The following is a 16284-nucleotide window of genomic DNA, read 5'->3' as shown; positions in this document are numbered from 1 at the left end:
TGCGTGGGAAACGCTTTTCCTTTTTCCATTTATTTACTTTTGGAGGTGAGCGGTCTTCCGTTTTGGTCCCACTTTGTACGCAATTTCCTTTCCATTCTCTTTGCCACTTTTCACATCCTTAAATAGGGTCTTATGATTTCGAGCAGATGTTTGTAACGATTTAAATTTTGAATTTCAGATTATTACCTGGCTGTTTCTGCAAGTTTTAATTAATTAGCTGCCATGGTATCAATCGGTTGAGAAATTGCTGAAGCAACTATAGGATAGAGAGGATGGACAGAATGTCTCTGGAAATGATCCAAAAAGTTATAGAGATAATGGCTGTGCAAGTGTATCTAAAGCTTCGGTCCTTAGGACGGCTTTAGATTCTTTTTTTGTGGGTTGGTGGTGGAGAGTTCTCACTCCAAATTTGATTTTATTCGCAAGACGCTCTTAGGTTAAATGGAGCAGAAACTCCTGTTGACTGTCTGAAAAGCCGCCGAACCCAAGTAACATCTCGAAATGAATTTAAAAGCCACTTCTCGGGGCACCACTCACCCAAGGAGCAGAGCCAGAGACTCATTCGTTTGTTGTCTGTCTAGAAATAAATGTCGCAAATCTAACATTTCAATTCAAATGCCCAACGTACACTGCGTATCCTGTCAATTTGTATGCTCTCTGGCACATTTGCATAACAAAATTGCCATGCATTTCTCATCCGGCCACGATTTTTTCGAATATATATGTTCGCTTTGAACTTTACCGGATTCCGGAGTCGAAAGCCGAGATGGAGTCGCCGTCACAGTCACAGTTATCCATTTGCAGCTTTGGCGAGTTTTGACTGCAGAGTGTCAACAAAATAAATGCATAAATAAGAAGATCAGCGTGTCAGGCCATGGCCCCAGGCTCCATGCCCCCTCAAAGCGGATTCAATATAACGAGAAGATGAAAAATGTCAGAGCTTTGCATTATTAAAGTTCAGCTTGGCTGGTGGAAGTTGGCTGGCAACTTTTCCCGTGCTGATAAATGGCCCCAAGCTATACGAAAGAAAACTATTCCATCTTACTCCTTCAATTGAAATATATCTTCCATTTTACGTACATATATGGGGATGTGTATGTGTGCGTGTGCATGACTAGGCGAAGCTCTCCAGCGTAGCATAAGAATAGTGATTGAAAGTCGATGGTCGGGGCAAATGGAACCCCATGCCTCAGAGTCGATTACTTAGACTCTGCTCGGATTGAGTTCTTTCTGCCAGTTTAATTAATTACATGCTCACGAAGTCTCTCCATCCGCTTGCTCCCCGCTCTACTCTTAAATTAAAACTCACAAAATATTTATTCTGTTCTTTTTTTGTGTGTTTTTTTTCAGCGAGTTTTTTTCGTTCACATCAATTCATTTATTTGTAAAATAGGGCCGTGCCTTGTGTGTGTTTTAGTTTCGAATTTAAGTTTCCTAATGTACAGGACATAAAGTTAAGGTATACAATTATTGTATACATATGTACATATATGTCTGTATATGTATACATAATATAGTTCATAACTTATATTCTAAATGCATGTTTTTAGCTCGTATGTTTCGCCCTTCCATCCATCCTTCCTTCCTTCCGTTCACTTCATTTGTTCTGTTTTTGGTATATGCAAAACTGCAGAAAATAGTTTTTATTTTTTACGTTTTCGTTCTTTCGTTTTTATTTCGTTTTGTGTGTATAAATTTGCATACTTTTGTAGGTGTTTTCGGTAACTATTTCTGACTTGATCTCTTTGGCATGCGACTCCGTTGGTTGGTTGGTTGGTTTGCTTAGGGGCGGGGGCTTGGTTTGGTTGTTCGATTGGGGGGGATTACAACTCTGAAGCAGACACTTAGTAAGCATTAATGGGGGGTAGGGGTGGGAGCTATATATGTAAGACCCAACATTATACATATGTTACAACAATTACAATTACAAGTACAATTACCAACGCTATATCTAGATATCTTTACTGTTTATGACTGATATGGGGGGCCCTAAGCTAGATCCTTAAACTGACGCTGAAAGTACATGTTTTCCATGTCCATTTCCATATTCTGTATATTTATTATTTGTCTGAGATGAGCCTTAGCCTAGAATAGGTCGATAGCTGCTGCTCTTAAAGGTAAGAACTAAGTTACGTGGGATGGGGCAGGGGTGGACTATGTCTAGACATTCACTCCACTCGGCTTCTTCTCATATGATATTCCCGCTCTCACCCTCCCTCGAGAGCTGTGTGGGACTTAAGCCTCTATGAGATCTGCTTGAAAGACCAAAGAATTGAATATTTATACGTTTTGCTTGGGTTTACGACGACACAACTGATGGATCGACACTTTGACTACGCGCACACACGTCTCTAGGGAAAGCTCCATTTGACAGATTAATGCTACAACTTAGGGCTGTTTAGACTATGTACAAGGACTGTGCGTCCACTTTACACTAACATAATTAGGATTAGGATTAGGGATCTTTTAGAGCTCCACTTCCACCATCCACACTCCATTTCCGCCAGCACTCCCACAAACGATCAGTGCACTCCCAACTATAGTAGGCCTGGCTCTGGTGGTTCACTGTAGCCGTTCCCTGTACCCGTTGCCCGCTTCACGGGTCTGGGGGTGGGTGTTTACAGCTCACTTACGCCTGTCCGGCGGCAATGAACTGCACCACAGTACTGGGCGTACTGGTGGATGCCGCCAATGCCACCGACACCGCCTCTGGGTTTGTGGTTGAGGTTGCACTTGTCGCAAACGGCGCAGCGCCCGCAGCGCTTGTTGCTGCCGCCTGACACTCGGCGGCAGGTACGCGCTTCACCAGCATCCGACTGGACTTGACCGCTATCCATTCGTTGCGGGCGGCGTCGAACCAAGTCAGCCCCAGATTGTAGCGCCCATTCAGATTGGCGTGCTGGCAATGAGAGAACCACCAGCCCCCCTCATAGTTGGCAGCGCAGTGCGTCTGTGAGATGTCGCGGTCGTCGTCGATGGCCGAGAACTGCATACCCTGCTGGTAGTTGAGTGCATCGGACGCATTCCCGCTATACTCCCCGATCTGCAGGCGGAAGCCATCGGCACGCGACGAGATGTAGAATCGGGCATACTCGGCCACCCACACGTTGTCGTAGATGTCCTGCATCTGCACCCTCAGGCGGCTGCAATTGTCCAGCGTGAGGTGATGCAGCTGCTCGTTGCCGATCCAGAATTCGCCGCCGGGCGTGCCGAAGCCATGGGCATAGTCCGCCCAAGTGCGATTGAAGTCGGCACTGCCGTCGAAGCGTCGCTGCACCGTGGTCCATCCATCCGCGGTGCAGTGCGACATCAGGGGGTGGTGCTGGCCGGCGGGCGCAATCAGATGCAGGCCATCCGCCTGTGTGTGCACCTCGCTGCAGTCGTGTGGCAGCTTGTTGATGATGGCCTCGTACTGTGCCTCGACATTCTCCAGTTCGCTCACGAGGGTCTCTGCCAGGGCCGAGTCGATGCTGGCCTCCTGTTGCAGCTGCTGTTGCTGCTGCTGCAGCTGATGGTGCGGACGCTTGTGGGGCTTGTTCAGGTGGGAGAGCTGCAGGAGACGACATAAAGGAAAAAGAGGGAAAAGGATATATAGAATGTGTGCAAGGAATTTCGATCAATCTGCATCAAAGAGATCGGTAGGAGGAGCGGGACCTACCTTGTTCTTCAGTTCATCGTTCACCAGCGACTGCAGCCTGTCCACGTTCGTCTGCAGGCTCTCCACTGTGCTCACGAGCTTCCGTATGCCATTGCGCTCGTCCTGCAGCACGCTGACGCTGACGGCCATGGCCTGGAGGGAGCGAGCCGCGTTCTTGCCCTCCTCCCGCACCAGGCTCTGCTCCGAGGTGATCTGGGCGTTGGCAAACTCCAGCTTGGAGATCTCATGCCGCAGCTCCGGTATACTCTTGTCCATCTTCGTCTGCAGCCCCTCCACGTCCTCGAGCAGCTCCAGCATGGAGGTGTGCAGCTTGTCCAGCGACGCGATTTGGCTGCTCAGATTGAAGTTGGCATTGGCAATGCGATGCTGCTCCACCTCCAGGCCGCGCACCCGCTCATCAATGTGATGGAATCGCAGCTCATTCACCTGCCGCCGAAGTCCACGATGGGCCTGCTGCAGTGCGTGGATCTGTTGGCTCTGGAAGCGGCAGTGACGGCGTTTGTGGTCGGCCAGAGCGACGTTGGAGCTGGAACTGGAGCCAGAGAGCTGTAAAGAAAGGAGAAAAGGGGTTACATATGGAGATTAGGAGGAGCTTGCAAGAACCAAATGCTTTTTATAGTATCTAAAGAGTACTCCAAAGCTCCACGAGATTCTTTTGTTGTATGTGTCGTGCGCTGGGATTATGTGCTGGGAATTGAATGCTAAATCCATTTATTATAAATGCATTTCATAACCAGGCAAAAGCCGCGGCAGTGTGACATGAGGTTTGTGTAGGTGTGGGTGTGGGTGTGGGTAGGAGGTTGCAAGATGGAGACTGAAAAGCTTGCAACAATAATGTCAGCACCAGCCACAGCCACGCCAAAAGCGTGTAAATCCCCGAAGCTTCCGCTGCTGCTGCTGCTGCTGCTCTCAACCCTCTAAGGGAAAAAAGAAGCTGCATAAATTTCCACACACCCACAATATGCATAGAAATAATTTCGCAGAGTGACAGCCTCGCGAGCAGCTGTAAGCTAAAGGTAATGCCATTTGGGTCACATTCATCTACCGTCTCCGAGCAACTATCTGCGGAGTGCAGTGAATGGATTTGCATGGCCGTGATATCTATGTGTACGAGTATCTACGCCCTCTCACTCGTTTCGTTATGTTTTCCTTTCATTAGATGGTTACTTTTGCTCCGCTGCCATCATTCATAGAAAAGTCTCTCGTAATTGACTAATAAAGGACGACGCTGCTGGGGACAAAACTCGACTGAAAATGTGCTGCTAATGAATGCAATGAATGTGTCAACCCAGAAGGAGGTCCTGCCTGGGGCAAAATTATGATATATGTACTTGGAGTATCTGCTTTAAAAAGGGTCGAAATCAAGAGAAAAACGAATACCATTTCGTGTTCCATTTAAGGATTTTCCCTGCTTTCACTTTGATGATTTTTTTTCTGCATTGCCAACTTTTTTATGTTCTTTAAGGGGGTTATCTCTGGGACACCAATACGTACAGAAAATAAATGTAATTTCTCTCGTCTTTACATTTCATACGCCAAAAAAGTGAAACCCAAATAATATGAGTTTTTTCAGACTCCATTGAAAGCTTTTATTTAACCACAGAACAGAGATTTGCACATTGAAAATCACTAAAATATTTTAAATTCAAATAAAATGCGGACAGTTCTTTATGGGAAAGCCCTTTGCATCGAAGAATATAACTGAAACTCATTTTACCTTCTCCTTTTATTCAATTATTACAACAAAATGTGAAAACATATTGCTCCACTGGCTTTATAATTTTCTTGTTTTAAATAACAATAAATCTGTGCAAAAACATTCATTAAATATTGGGCCATCCCTTTTAATTGACAGACTGTTTGACTTTTTCCCGAAAGATATACAAAGTCGGTCTTTTAACAATTAATTTATTTTCCGTAATTTGAAGGAATTTCTCTCCTCGAATTCAATTAGTCGCCGGGAAGTGAAAACAAACAGAAAGCCAACAGTAAAAACAATATGGAAAATGTGTACGAATTCATGAATATTTATGCCAAAGTTGCGTTTGGGCCTCATCGAGGTTCGAATGGTTCGGAGCGGGCACATTGCTGCCACTCTTACTCCCGCAGCGTAGGGAGTTCCTTCCTCTCTCTCGCACGCTCTATCGCTGTTTGCTTTGCCCTCACGCACGTGCCGCAGTGTGGTGCGGCAGTGGTGCTGCACTCGCTGCTGTGGGTTGTGGGCGGCACCGACGTTGTTTTATGCGAAAGGTCACGAACGCAGCTAATACGACACGTTCGCGTTTTATATGAACTCTGGACGAGACGCGAGACGGGGAAGCGGCCATCAAAAAAGGAGAATTTCCTCAATATATATTTGTCCGTGTCGGTGAGGTGGCATATAAATTCCGGCCATCAGCGCAATAATTAAATGTGATTTATGCAGCTAAAATATCTTGTCTGCCCCGAAATGAAAATGATTTCTTTACGGGGATGGCTCGCCGATGGCCGCGTTAATTGAAATCGAAATTAAAGCATAAATATTTGAAATGGATAACGGATCCCGAGAAGAGTGGCAGGGCAGGAGGAGCAGTCAACTAATTAATTTCCAGACACACACAGACACCGCGCAGGGTGAGTGGAGCGAGAGGCTGCAGCATCCAAAATCCCCAGCTTCTTTCGTGGGTTTGTTCAAGGATTAAAAGTGAAAATTTTACATGTTGTACTTAAGTGAAAGCTAACAAGGATTTGCTATTAGCGTGACAGCTATTCCAGAGGGCCAGGGGGGGTGAAGATTGTTGCATTGCAAAGGGAAAAAGAGCAAAAATCTGCTGCTGCTGCCACTCCATCAGGACCTGCTTCAGCTTGTGCTTTTGCTCTACGGCGAATTGTCGTAAAAATGTAATAGGACTTTTGTGCGATGCTTGAAAAAGTTACGCTCAGTCGGAGGGGGTGGCGGATTGGTGGAAGACTCCTAGGGAAGCGGGCGCCACAAAATGCCATTAAGTTAATGCGCATTTGGGGGCCCGGCCCGGTGTTAGGGCGACCTCAACCTCCAGCCTGAACCCAAAGGCAACGTCAACGTCAACCTTATCCTTGGCGAACAAAAAATAAAACTGGCAGACGTGTGCATAATTTCCTACTAGAATTATTCCCACAAATATTCCGCCGAAAAGCACATTTAATTTTCTTGTGTAAAGCACAAAGAGCACAGCTCTGGCATTTTCAATGCATAAAAAACTCTTTTTGAAATTGAAAAGCAATTCGAGTCATGCAGATCCGCTCTCCCCCATCCCCCCAGCTAGTATCAAATTGCCATTCAAGCAGAACCGATTCCGATTCCGATCCCAGCCCCAATCATGTCTCAAGTGCATGCCAAAAGTTTCAATAAAGATAATTCGACTCATGAAATAAATATCAAGTATGTACAGCTGTAGGTATTACTCTTATAAACATACACATAAATACATATGTACAGGAGTGGGAGGTGGTGTGGGGCACCTTAGGAGCAGCAGCAGCAGTAACAACAACCTCTAGAACAATCAAACAAATTGCCAGCAACAACAGCAGCGGCAGCAGCAGAAGAAACAACAGCAGAAACAGAAACAATAGAGGGCCAAGCAGTGACAGGACGGCTACACTGAGAGAAACTAGCGATGCAAGTTTCCGTGCCATAAGAGAGACCTTACAATCAAACAGATTATAAATCCTTTCTTAAGTGAGCGGACTGGGAGATTTCAGTATTCTCAGATTGAAGAATGGATTGGAACACTCTTCGGCTTAAGGGTGAATATTTGCTCGCAGTGTAGCGACCAGGGAGAGAATGGAACGTAACATGAAACAAAAGCAAAACAAATATCAACATAAATAAGGTAAAAATGCCTGAGAACGGAGTGTGGTGTATGTTATGGGGGCGGGGGAGCAAACGCCGAAATGCCTGCCGTGTCTCAGGCCTGCTCATGGGGCTCGTTCCTTTTGTCTCGTTCTGCTCCTTCCTGTTTCTGCTTTAGGATGCTGCTGCTGCTGCTGCCTCTATATACACACACACATGTACATATGTATATACATACATATATCTGTCTATCTGTCGTGTTTGTCTGTCTGTCTGCCGGCCGCGCATTTGTTTGCTTTGCTAATTTAACAGCAAGCCCCTCATATGAGCTTGAGCATGTACCAGATTCCATTCTTTCCGACTCCTTGTGGCAGTTATGGTAGCATCAATAACCAATGATAAACATTTGCCTTTTCCTTTCTTTTTTTTTGTGTCTTCTTTTGGGCAGGAGTTTGCCTCTCTCTCTCGACAACTGTTGCCAGTGACAGCTTTCATCAACGCGTTTTGTTGTATAACATATGTACATACATACATATGTATGTATGTATGTGTATGCATATGGGCATGTTCTGGTGCCTGTGCTTAGACATATCTTTGGCAGAAATTTGCAATTAGAGTTGTCAGATTATAGCCAATGCCATGCTGTCACAGGCAGATGTGCCCTTTGTTCAGACGCCGACGACCCCTGACCAGGGGAATCGATTAGAGCTCAAACGACAGCACCTCTGATGGGTAAGTGGGTATACGGTTACGAGAACGAAAGCGAGAACGAGAACGAGGTCGAGGAGTAGTATGTATGTACAAAGTCTTAGATTAGGGCCAATAAGGGTACCTATGCCCTGGTACATACCCAACAAAGGAGTTGACTGCCATCGAAAGAGCAACCACAACCAATTTAAGAGGAATTTCATTTAATTAATTATTTACTCGAACGCTTCGTAATCTGACCCTTGGGTTAAGAGTTTAGGTTCGCTTTAATCTGCAGAGCTTTAAATGGTTCCCTTTTTATTTTTTGAGATGCTATGTACACAGTTTCTGTAAATTATTTTTACATATTTCTATTATTTATTGCGCATTTCCATTTATGGATTTTCTCCTTAGCATTTGACTCTGTCCTTTCCCAGAATTTTTGCCACAATTTGCCGCCCAATCCAAAAAGGTTCTCTCTGGTCATTTTTCTGCATATTTCTTTTAATTTTCCTAATTTTGTCTACTTTCCTTCCCACACATTTCCCTTAATTTCTCTCTCTCTTTGCCACATTTTCCATGTAATCAAATAAAGAAAAGTTGATTAAATTTATCCAGACACACAACGAATTTTGAGCTTTTTCCCAGCCACCTGTACAATTTTATTGTTGTTGTTTTATATTATTTTTATTTATTTTGCTGGTGGTTCTCCTTGAGCTGCTTTCGGTTCCCCAGCTGCCATCCCATCCTCTTCTCTGCTCTCAGTTCTCGGTCCTCTCTGTGTGCTGTTGCCTGCTCTTTGTTCTAATTTAACCTAATTTCTGCTTTGTTGCGCTTTTATAATAACAGTTTCCAAAAAATTGCTCGTGGTTCTTGTCTGTGTCTTATGGGAAAGTTTCAGGAACAGGTTTCGATGTTCATGTCCGTCCTGCTCACCTCCAACGATTCCCCGTCTGTCTGTCAGTCGGTGGGAAGCAGGTAATGTTGGTTAACATCGAAAACCGAAGCTATTGATACACTTCATTCATTATGCATTACTTTGCAGGCAGATCAATAAAGTGCAATCGAGTTCTAGCTTGTGTTCTAGCTTTATGTAAATCGGAAAGTAATATTCCTCATGGGATCTGCGTGGTTGCTCCAAGTATTTCTTCCGAATCATAGTACCCTTTGCTGCCCATTAGAGTACTTTCCTCATAATGGAAAGGATCAAATCAACAGAGAATGAAAGGACGGGGGCAGAAAAGGAAGCCAGGCAGCAAGGGAGAAAACTGATTATCGAGACACTTGAGAGCATCTGCCGTTGCTGCTAGCCCTCCTCGCTCTCTCTCTCTCTCTCTCTTTCAGCTGTCTGACTCTCCTTTTTTTTGCTACTCCCTGTCCCTCTCCCACTCCTTCGGTTGACTCTGCCAAAAGTTGGTAAGACAAAAGGCGGCAACGACAAGAGTCCGTCCCTCAGAAGCCAGTTTCTGAAGCAGCTGGCCGCTGGACCACTTGCCACTGACCAGCGGGAGGGGAGGGAACCTCCGACTCTGTGTTTCCCCCTCTGTGTTGCTCCCTGCTCATCCTAGCCATTCCCATTGAAGGCGATTAAAAGGTGATTTCCTGCTTTTTGTTTTGCAATTTTCAGCAATTTCGTTATATATTTTTGGCAGAGAGCACCCCTGCTCCCATCCCATTAATAATACGAGTATATAGACACACACACATGCATCCTGGCACACACATAGGTTAACATTAACACACACACACACACACACATAGATGGAGGCCTCATTGATGCTTGCGTGTGCGTTGAAGGTCCGGCGAAAGCCGCTTAAGCAGCCTGGCTGAGCATTTAATCCCCCATTTGATATACCCCGTGCACGAGGAGATCCAGGGTATATGGGGTTATGAAATGATGTGAAGGGATAGACGTGCCTTCTTTTGTGCCAGAAGATCATCCTTCATCAATTTATCTAGGGTTCTGCCTAGCTTCGGATCCAATTTCGATTGGATAAGGATTATTTTCATTGGAGTTAACGGGTAAGCCAAGGTTGGGATGTGCACCAAAAGTGTTCCATTTTGTTGTTTCCTTATGATTTAGCTTGAAAATTCTATTTCGCCTTTCATTCACGGGTAATTGCTTTGGCTCAATGAAATTTCTTGGCTTTTGTGTGTGGCGTACACAAAGGAAGACAAAGTATTCGTCTAAGCAAACAAATTTCGTTCAAGCTGAACTTCAAAGTGGGGCACGCCAAGAGCAAGGGAATGGGTGGGGACAGCAGCAGCAGCAGCAGAAGCGATGCCAACAGAACAGGTGGTGGCAGATAAACCAGTTTTAAGCTTTTCCCCAAGGGAAAAGGGCGCCACTGACATATTTTGCTGACGGTCGTTCGACGCAGCGGCATCCTCATATTGGGGCTGACCGACGCGCATAATCCTTTTAATGAAGCAACTTGGGGAGCTTGTTGCCCCGTTGCCCCGAAACCGGTGCACACCAACAGCAACAGCAGCCCGGCAGCCCTGCTTTTTGGTTGCCTCTTTACCTGTTGGCAGCTGCTTTTGTTTTTTGCCATTATTGTTGCCTCCTTCACTGTCCTGTCTGTGGTCGATGCTGCTGCTGCTGCTGCTGCTGCTTCTCCTGATGTTCTCCTGAATTAACAAGGTGCAAGGAAATCGACTGTCTGAAAATTCCAGCTTCATCGACCCTAGATTTTCAGTTGCATCGATTCCCCCATTCAGGATTCGTTCTCTGCCTGCCATACTCCCCCTAGAAAGTGAAAGATCCTCAATTTCAGTCATCTCTCCAAATGATTCACATGGCCAATAAGGGCTTCATTGGCTTAGAGGGGGTCGCTGAGTGCCACGCATTAAATATTAAATACGACTACGTCCTGCGGTGCGTATGAGTAATTTGGGCAACGTATGTGGCACTGCCACAGCCAGGCCATTAAAACAAGAGGCAGAGGGCTGGGCCTCGGCTCTCGACCCGTCTCAACGCGACTCGTTAGCACATCGTGCCGCATGATGATGGGACACGCCACAGGCCACCCGCTCCACCCCATCCGAGCTGGCTTCGAGTATAAAATAAGGCATAAAACGGCCAGATAATGCCCCACCAGGTTGGTGGCGGCTTTATGGGGCCCGCACTTAAAGCGAGGCCCTAAACCAGGGTCCTCCACCTGGACGGGCCCTGCGTGCTTATCTGATCATTAGCATAAAGTGTGCACCCACCTCCTGGCTGCTGCCGCTGCTGCTGCTGCTACTCTCCTCCTCGATGCTGGCAGAGTTTGGCTGGGGGTTTACCTTCTGCTGGCGGGAAAGGGCGTGCTGGTAGTCCTCTTCCTGCTGGAGCATCTCCTCGCGCAGCTCTTGGACGAGCACCTCGGTCTGTTGCTGTCGCTCGTGCTGGGCGGCCAGCTCTAGCTTGATCTGCTGGAAATCGTTGCGGATTGTTGCCAGATCCTCGTAGCCGGCGCTGCGCTGCTGCACGTCCTTGGCCACGGTGCCGGCAGTATGCTGCAGCTCTGCCAGCTGTTTGCGTATCTCGGATATGGCCTGCTGCAGCCACTCGACGGTGAGGCGCTCCTTGTTGCTGCCCTGGGAGCCGCGCAGACTAGCCACCTCCTCTCTGTGGAATGCACAAAATCGAAATTCAAGTATTAAAATCTCTCTCTATCTATCGGAAAGTACGTTTAATTAGCAGCGTAGGGAGCGGCAGGAGCACGATGCCTGTGCGTAACATTATAATTGCGGCTCTGTCTGGCCCCACGCCCGGGAATCTAATTTAAATTGACAATTTCAAGCGGACAGGCGACCTAATTGCCTGTGGTCCGCTAATGGGATTTTAGCCGCCATATAATCAAGCTCCACCGCCCCGCTAAAACCACTCCGACTCCGAACTCCCCCCGATCATTGCGCATTTTCTATTTTCAATTTTCGGAATAACTCCAGTCATAGCCAGACGGCGCCCGACATCCGTTTGCAAATGGAAATCACAGAAGTCATATAACAGAAAATATCGCTAGCAAACACAAAACAAAACAAAACAAAACGAACTTTAACCAAAAATCCAAAACACGAGATGAGAGTGGCAGCCACAAACAGCAGCAAAGTGGTGGGTAAAACGATGTTTAAATGTTGAAAGCGAAAATGTTGTAGCACTTGTGGCAGCTATTGGCGAAGAACGAAGAGCTTGAGCGCATTTTTGTGGCAATTCAGACAATTAAAGAAGTCAGCTGGAAGGAAACGGAAGTGGAAGTGGAGGCAGAACCAGCAGGAGCGGCAGCAACAGAACAATTCTAGAGTGTAGGTAAAAAGTTTTGTTTTTGGTGGCTTTGCTGCAGCTGCCTTTCCGGCCTGCTCTGTCTTTCCTGCTGCTCCTCCTTTTCCTGTTTCTGGTTCCCTCTGTCAAAGGAGCAAAGCCACATGAAATTTTCATCAAGAAAGTCACGACACAAAAAGAAAATTCGGGTAGCACTGTTCTTCGCTTCTTTTCTCTGGCTTGCACATACATAATATTTGGTTGAGTTTTTATTTCCGCCTGCGTATACGCAATATTTAAAATTGTTTCCATGCGTGTGTGTGTGTTAATTTTATGACTTTGAAAACTTTTGCTACCCATGTGGTAAAAGTTCTGTTGCTGCTGGCGAAGCTTTCACAATACAATTTTTATCATAATTATTTTAATATTTAATTAAAAAAGCGGGGGAGGGCTGTTGCTGGGCATGGTCCAGTGTTGGGTGTCCGAAACTTTTTCGGGAGTTTCCCAATGGATTTCCCAATGTTTAGCAAAGTAAACCAAAAAAAAGAGTTGCCTTTTAGTCCTTTCAGTATTTGAAAACAAAGGATGGAAGGGTGGAGTGATGGAGTGGCGGAAGCACCCTTACGTCTGGAAACTGTTGTAATGTCAAACAAATTGGAACATGTATTGGGTTTTTCGCTCGACTGCCACACGGAGTTTCCATCAGCCATAAGACGATGTAGAAAAAAACACAGCCAAACAGGGCATGCCATTCAGGTGAAAATTGAAAATGCTGTCAATGACAAGCGAGCAAATTGAAAACGCAACATGCACTGCTTGGCTGACTGCAGCTGGAGCTGCGAATGATTTGACGATGGCTGATGGTATCGACCGCCACATCCACATCCACAGCCACAGCCACATTGGATTTCGCATCAGCCTCGCGATTACTGGTCACAATTTAATTACCAAAATTGGGGGCCCAACTCCGCTGCAGGTCTCCAATCGGGCAACTGCGAAACCTATCAAATGTAACCAAATCTACTCAACAGAAGAGCTCAGGACAGGACACAGGGCGCACATCATAAAGGACGCACCACACAGTCGCATCAGATAATGATGTGGGGCTGTGGCACTGTACAACAGCTACTGGGAACTGGCTTAGTGTGTGGCCAGTGTATCACACAAACCACAGTTGACATGACGTTTGACTGGCGGTTGTCCTGAGAGCTCCTTCCCTGCCTCTACATGGCACATACGAGCCATACGAGTGCGTTCCGTGTGCGTGTGCGCGTGTCCTGAATTATTTACGGTGTCACTGACAAAGTTTACGATGTCCACGACAGCAACAACCACGGACTAACCTTGGCTATTTGTACAGTAAATTAAGAGTGTGCCATCTTTCGTATTTTTTACTCCGGATACGGACACGGATACGCTACGGCCAAGGGAACGGAGGCAGCCCAAGGAGAGATGGGGCACTGATGTATGTGTGTTCTGCTCGATGAGACAATCATTATTAGTCAGCCTCAGTCCCCGGACAACAAAACAAATCACGAATACTACGCAAACTTGGGCAGGGCAGCACTGAGCTGGGCTGGGCTGGGCTGGGCTCATGGACAGACGAATGGGCTCCTTGCTCGTTGTGGCTCAGCTCTGATTAGATTTCTCAGCTCCTTCCCCCCTGTCAAGATTTGTTTGCATTAGCAGGAGACAATCCTGGCATTCCATTCGCATTTTGCACACCAAAACTTGGGCAACTGGAAAAATTTAAAGTCAGCGTAACGTGAAAACTGTTGCCTACTTTGGAGGGAGACTAATTTCCCAACTAGACGATTCAGGTGGGGAAAAAGTTGCACGACAAAGTTCTACGTGACTCGGGGCAAGTTGGTTCAGAGTTCTCCCTGCGGTCCACAAATTAATGGCAAAGACATTGAGCAACTGCACGGACTACTAATTAAAAATTCAAATGCAACTCGGAGTTATCCTGATTAATGTCTTGGCTGTACATAAAGATATTGTATGTACCTGAGTTTGTTCAGTTCAGTCCGCATATCGGCATCAGCGCTGGCCGCGTCCGTTGTGAGCCTTAGGGACTTGCGTAGATTGTGCTCGAGCATCTCGTAATCCTCGCGGCGGCGCATTATGAGGGCATTTAGCTGCTTGGAGAGCAGGCGCACCTGATCGTCCAGCTTGAAGGAGGCGGTGGTATGCTGGGCAGGCTGGGGCAGGGTCTGTCCGCTGGAGAGCATTTCCAGGGAGCTGAGGCTCTCGTCCTCGCTCTCTACGCCCTCCTCGGCGTCCTCCACAAAGCGCAGCAGTTCCACACTGGAGGGCACTGTCTGCTCCTTCCTGTCCTTCGCTTTCTGCGGGTTCTCCGAAGTGGTACGGGCGGCGTCACGCAACATGTTGTTCACGTCGCTGAGCACCACGCCGGCGGTGGCAGCTGCAACAACGGTACGGCTCAATGCCGCCGCCAATAGAATTAGCCGCAAAATGTTGGTGGCAGGCATTGTTGCAGGGGCAATTTAAATGCTTATTTATGCGAAACTTTCTCTTGCTTTTTTTCTGGTTTCTGAAATGTCTGGCAATTTCTCATTCACACCGCGGAAAAGAACTCGAAGTCAGACGTGGAATTTATGCAAATGGCTCTCACGCATGCCGACACAAACGACTTTCGGTTGGGGTAGGAGGCGATGGGGGAAGGGCGTGAAAGTTAAACACCCTATAAAGGCGCTGGCAAACAATGTTACAATTATTTCTGCCGCCAAACACCGCACTTGTTTCCTTCTGTTTCCCTCTTTTTCGCTCTGCTCTGCTCTGCTGTGCACTTTTTGGCCACCCGAATCGAGGCACAACGAAGTCCACTAAAAACCAAATAAATGTACTCTTCACTCGCTTCACTCTTAATACGTTTGGTGTATGGTATGGTGGAGTCGATTAGCTCCAAGGCAAACGAACTAGTCAGCGCGGCGGTCGTCACAGGACTTGGGCGCCGCGTCGTCGGATCTTCCTTTTATACGCGGCCGGTTCGTGCCCGAAGCCAGGCTTCGGCTGGTGTGCTAAGAGAGCCGCACACGAGAGAGAAGTGATGGCTGAAGAGCATGCAACAAGCAGCAGCACAGCAGCACAGCAGCAGCAGCCGTTCGTTTCGTGCCAAGGTGTATTTAATCAAGGGCTGGCCTTTGCAGAGAGCTCTCATCACAGCTCAATGACAATGGGCCACTGGAAGAGCGGAAATACACCTTTTAGGCCTGCGTTCCTGAGCAAGCAACTTCACGAAGCGTGGGCGAAGAGAGCCAGCTGCTGGCACACTTAAGGGAGAGCGCCTAACTAAACAAAAAGAGCAAAGCAATCCAACTGCGAAATAGAGGCTAGGTCTCGCCTCCTCAACTCTATGAAGATCTGTAGAGTATGTTTCGTTCCGGATTTAGCTTGAAGACTTCCTTTCAGTCAGAGACCCAGCGAAAGTAAGCAAAAATGGCGAATGCATATGGTCGTTGCTGGTCGTCCTGCTGCTGCTGCTCCTGCTTCTGACACATGGCGCGCTTGCGGTGAATCAACATTCAGACAGGACAACAACTCCAGCCGCAGCAACGAACGGCAGATGTTAGGCCACGGCTGCTGCCCCATAGGCAGACGTAAAAGTGCGAAAACATGTTGAAGTGCTCCTTTGGAGTGCGAGTGGGACACGGGGGAAGCGGGAATGCTCTGGCTGGAAATACAGTGTGAAATGATAGCACGAAATGCCAGGTTGTGGCTGGAATGGAATTAAGATTTGCTTGGATGGGGGAAGAACATTTACAACAGAGCATCCTGGATGTGTCTATGGTTCCTATACCTGCATCTAACTTTCTCTGTTGGTGCTGTTAAAGAATCTATTTATACTTCAGAAGTTTTTTCATT

General features: G+C 46.9%; 1 protein-coding gene across 1 annotated transcript; it reads right to left on the bottom strand.

Moving 5' to 3' along the window:
* Positions 1 to 1653: 1653 nt before the first annotated feature.
* LOC117891171 (protein scabrous) lies at positions 1654 to 15382 on the bottom strand. The gene is made up of 4 exons (XM_034796493.1): positions 14407 to 15382; positions 11370 to 11766; positions 3659 to 4204; positions 1654 to 3550 (listed from the first exon to the last, which is right to left on the bottom strand). The coding sequence occupies exons 1-4, from the start codon at positions 14889 to 14891 to the stop codon at positions 2630 to 2632; spliced, it is 2349 nt and encodes a 782-aa protein (XP_034652384.1). The 5' UTR covers positions 14892 to 15382; the 3' UTR covers positions 1654 to 2629.
* Between the last annotated feature and the right edge of the window lie 902 nt (positions 15383 to 16284).

Source organism: Drosophila subobscura, chromosome E (genome assembly GCF_008121235.1).
Source record: "Drosophila subobscura isolate 14011-0131.10 chromosome E, UCBerk_Dsub_1.0, whole genome shotgun sequence".
Classification (NCBI taxonomy): Eukaryota; Metazoa; Arthropoda; class Insecta; order Diptera; family Drosophilidae; genus Drosophila; species Drosophila subobscura.
This window is presented reverse-complemented; position numbering and strand designations above follow the sequence as displayed.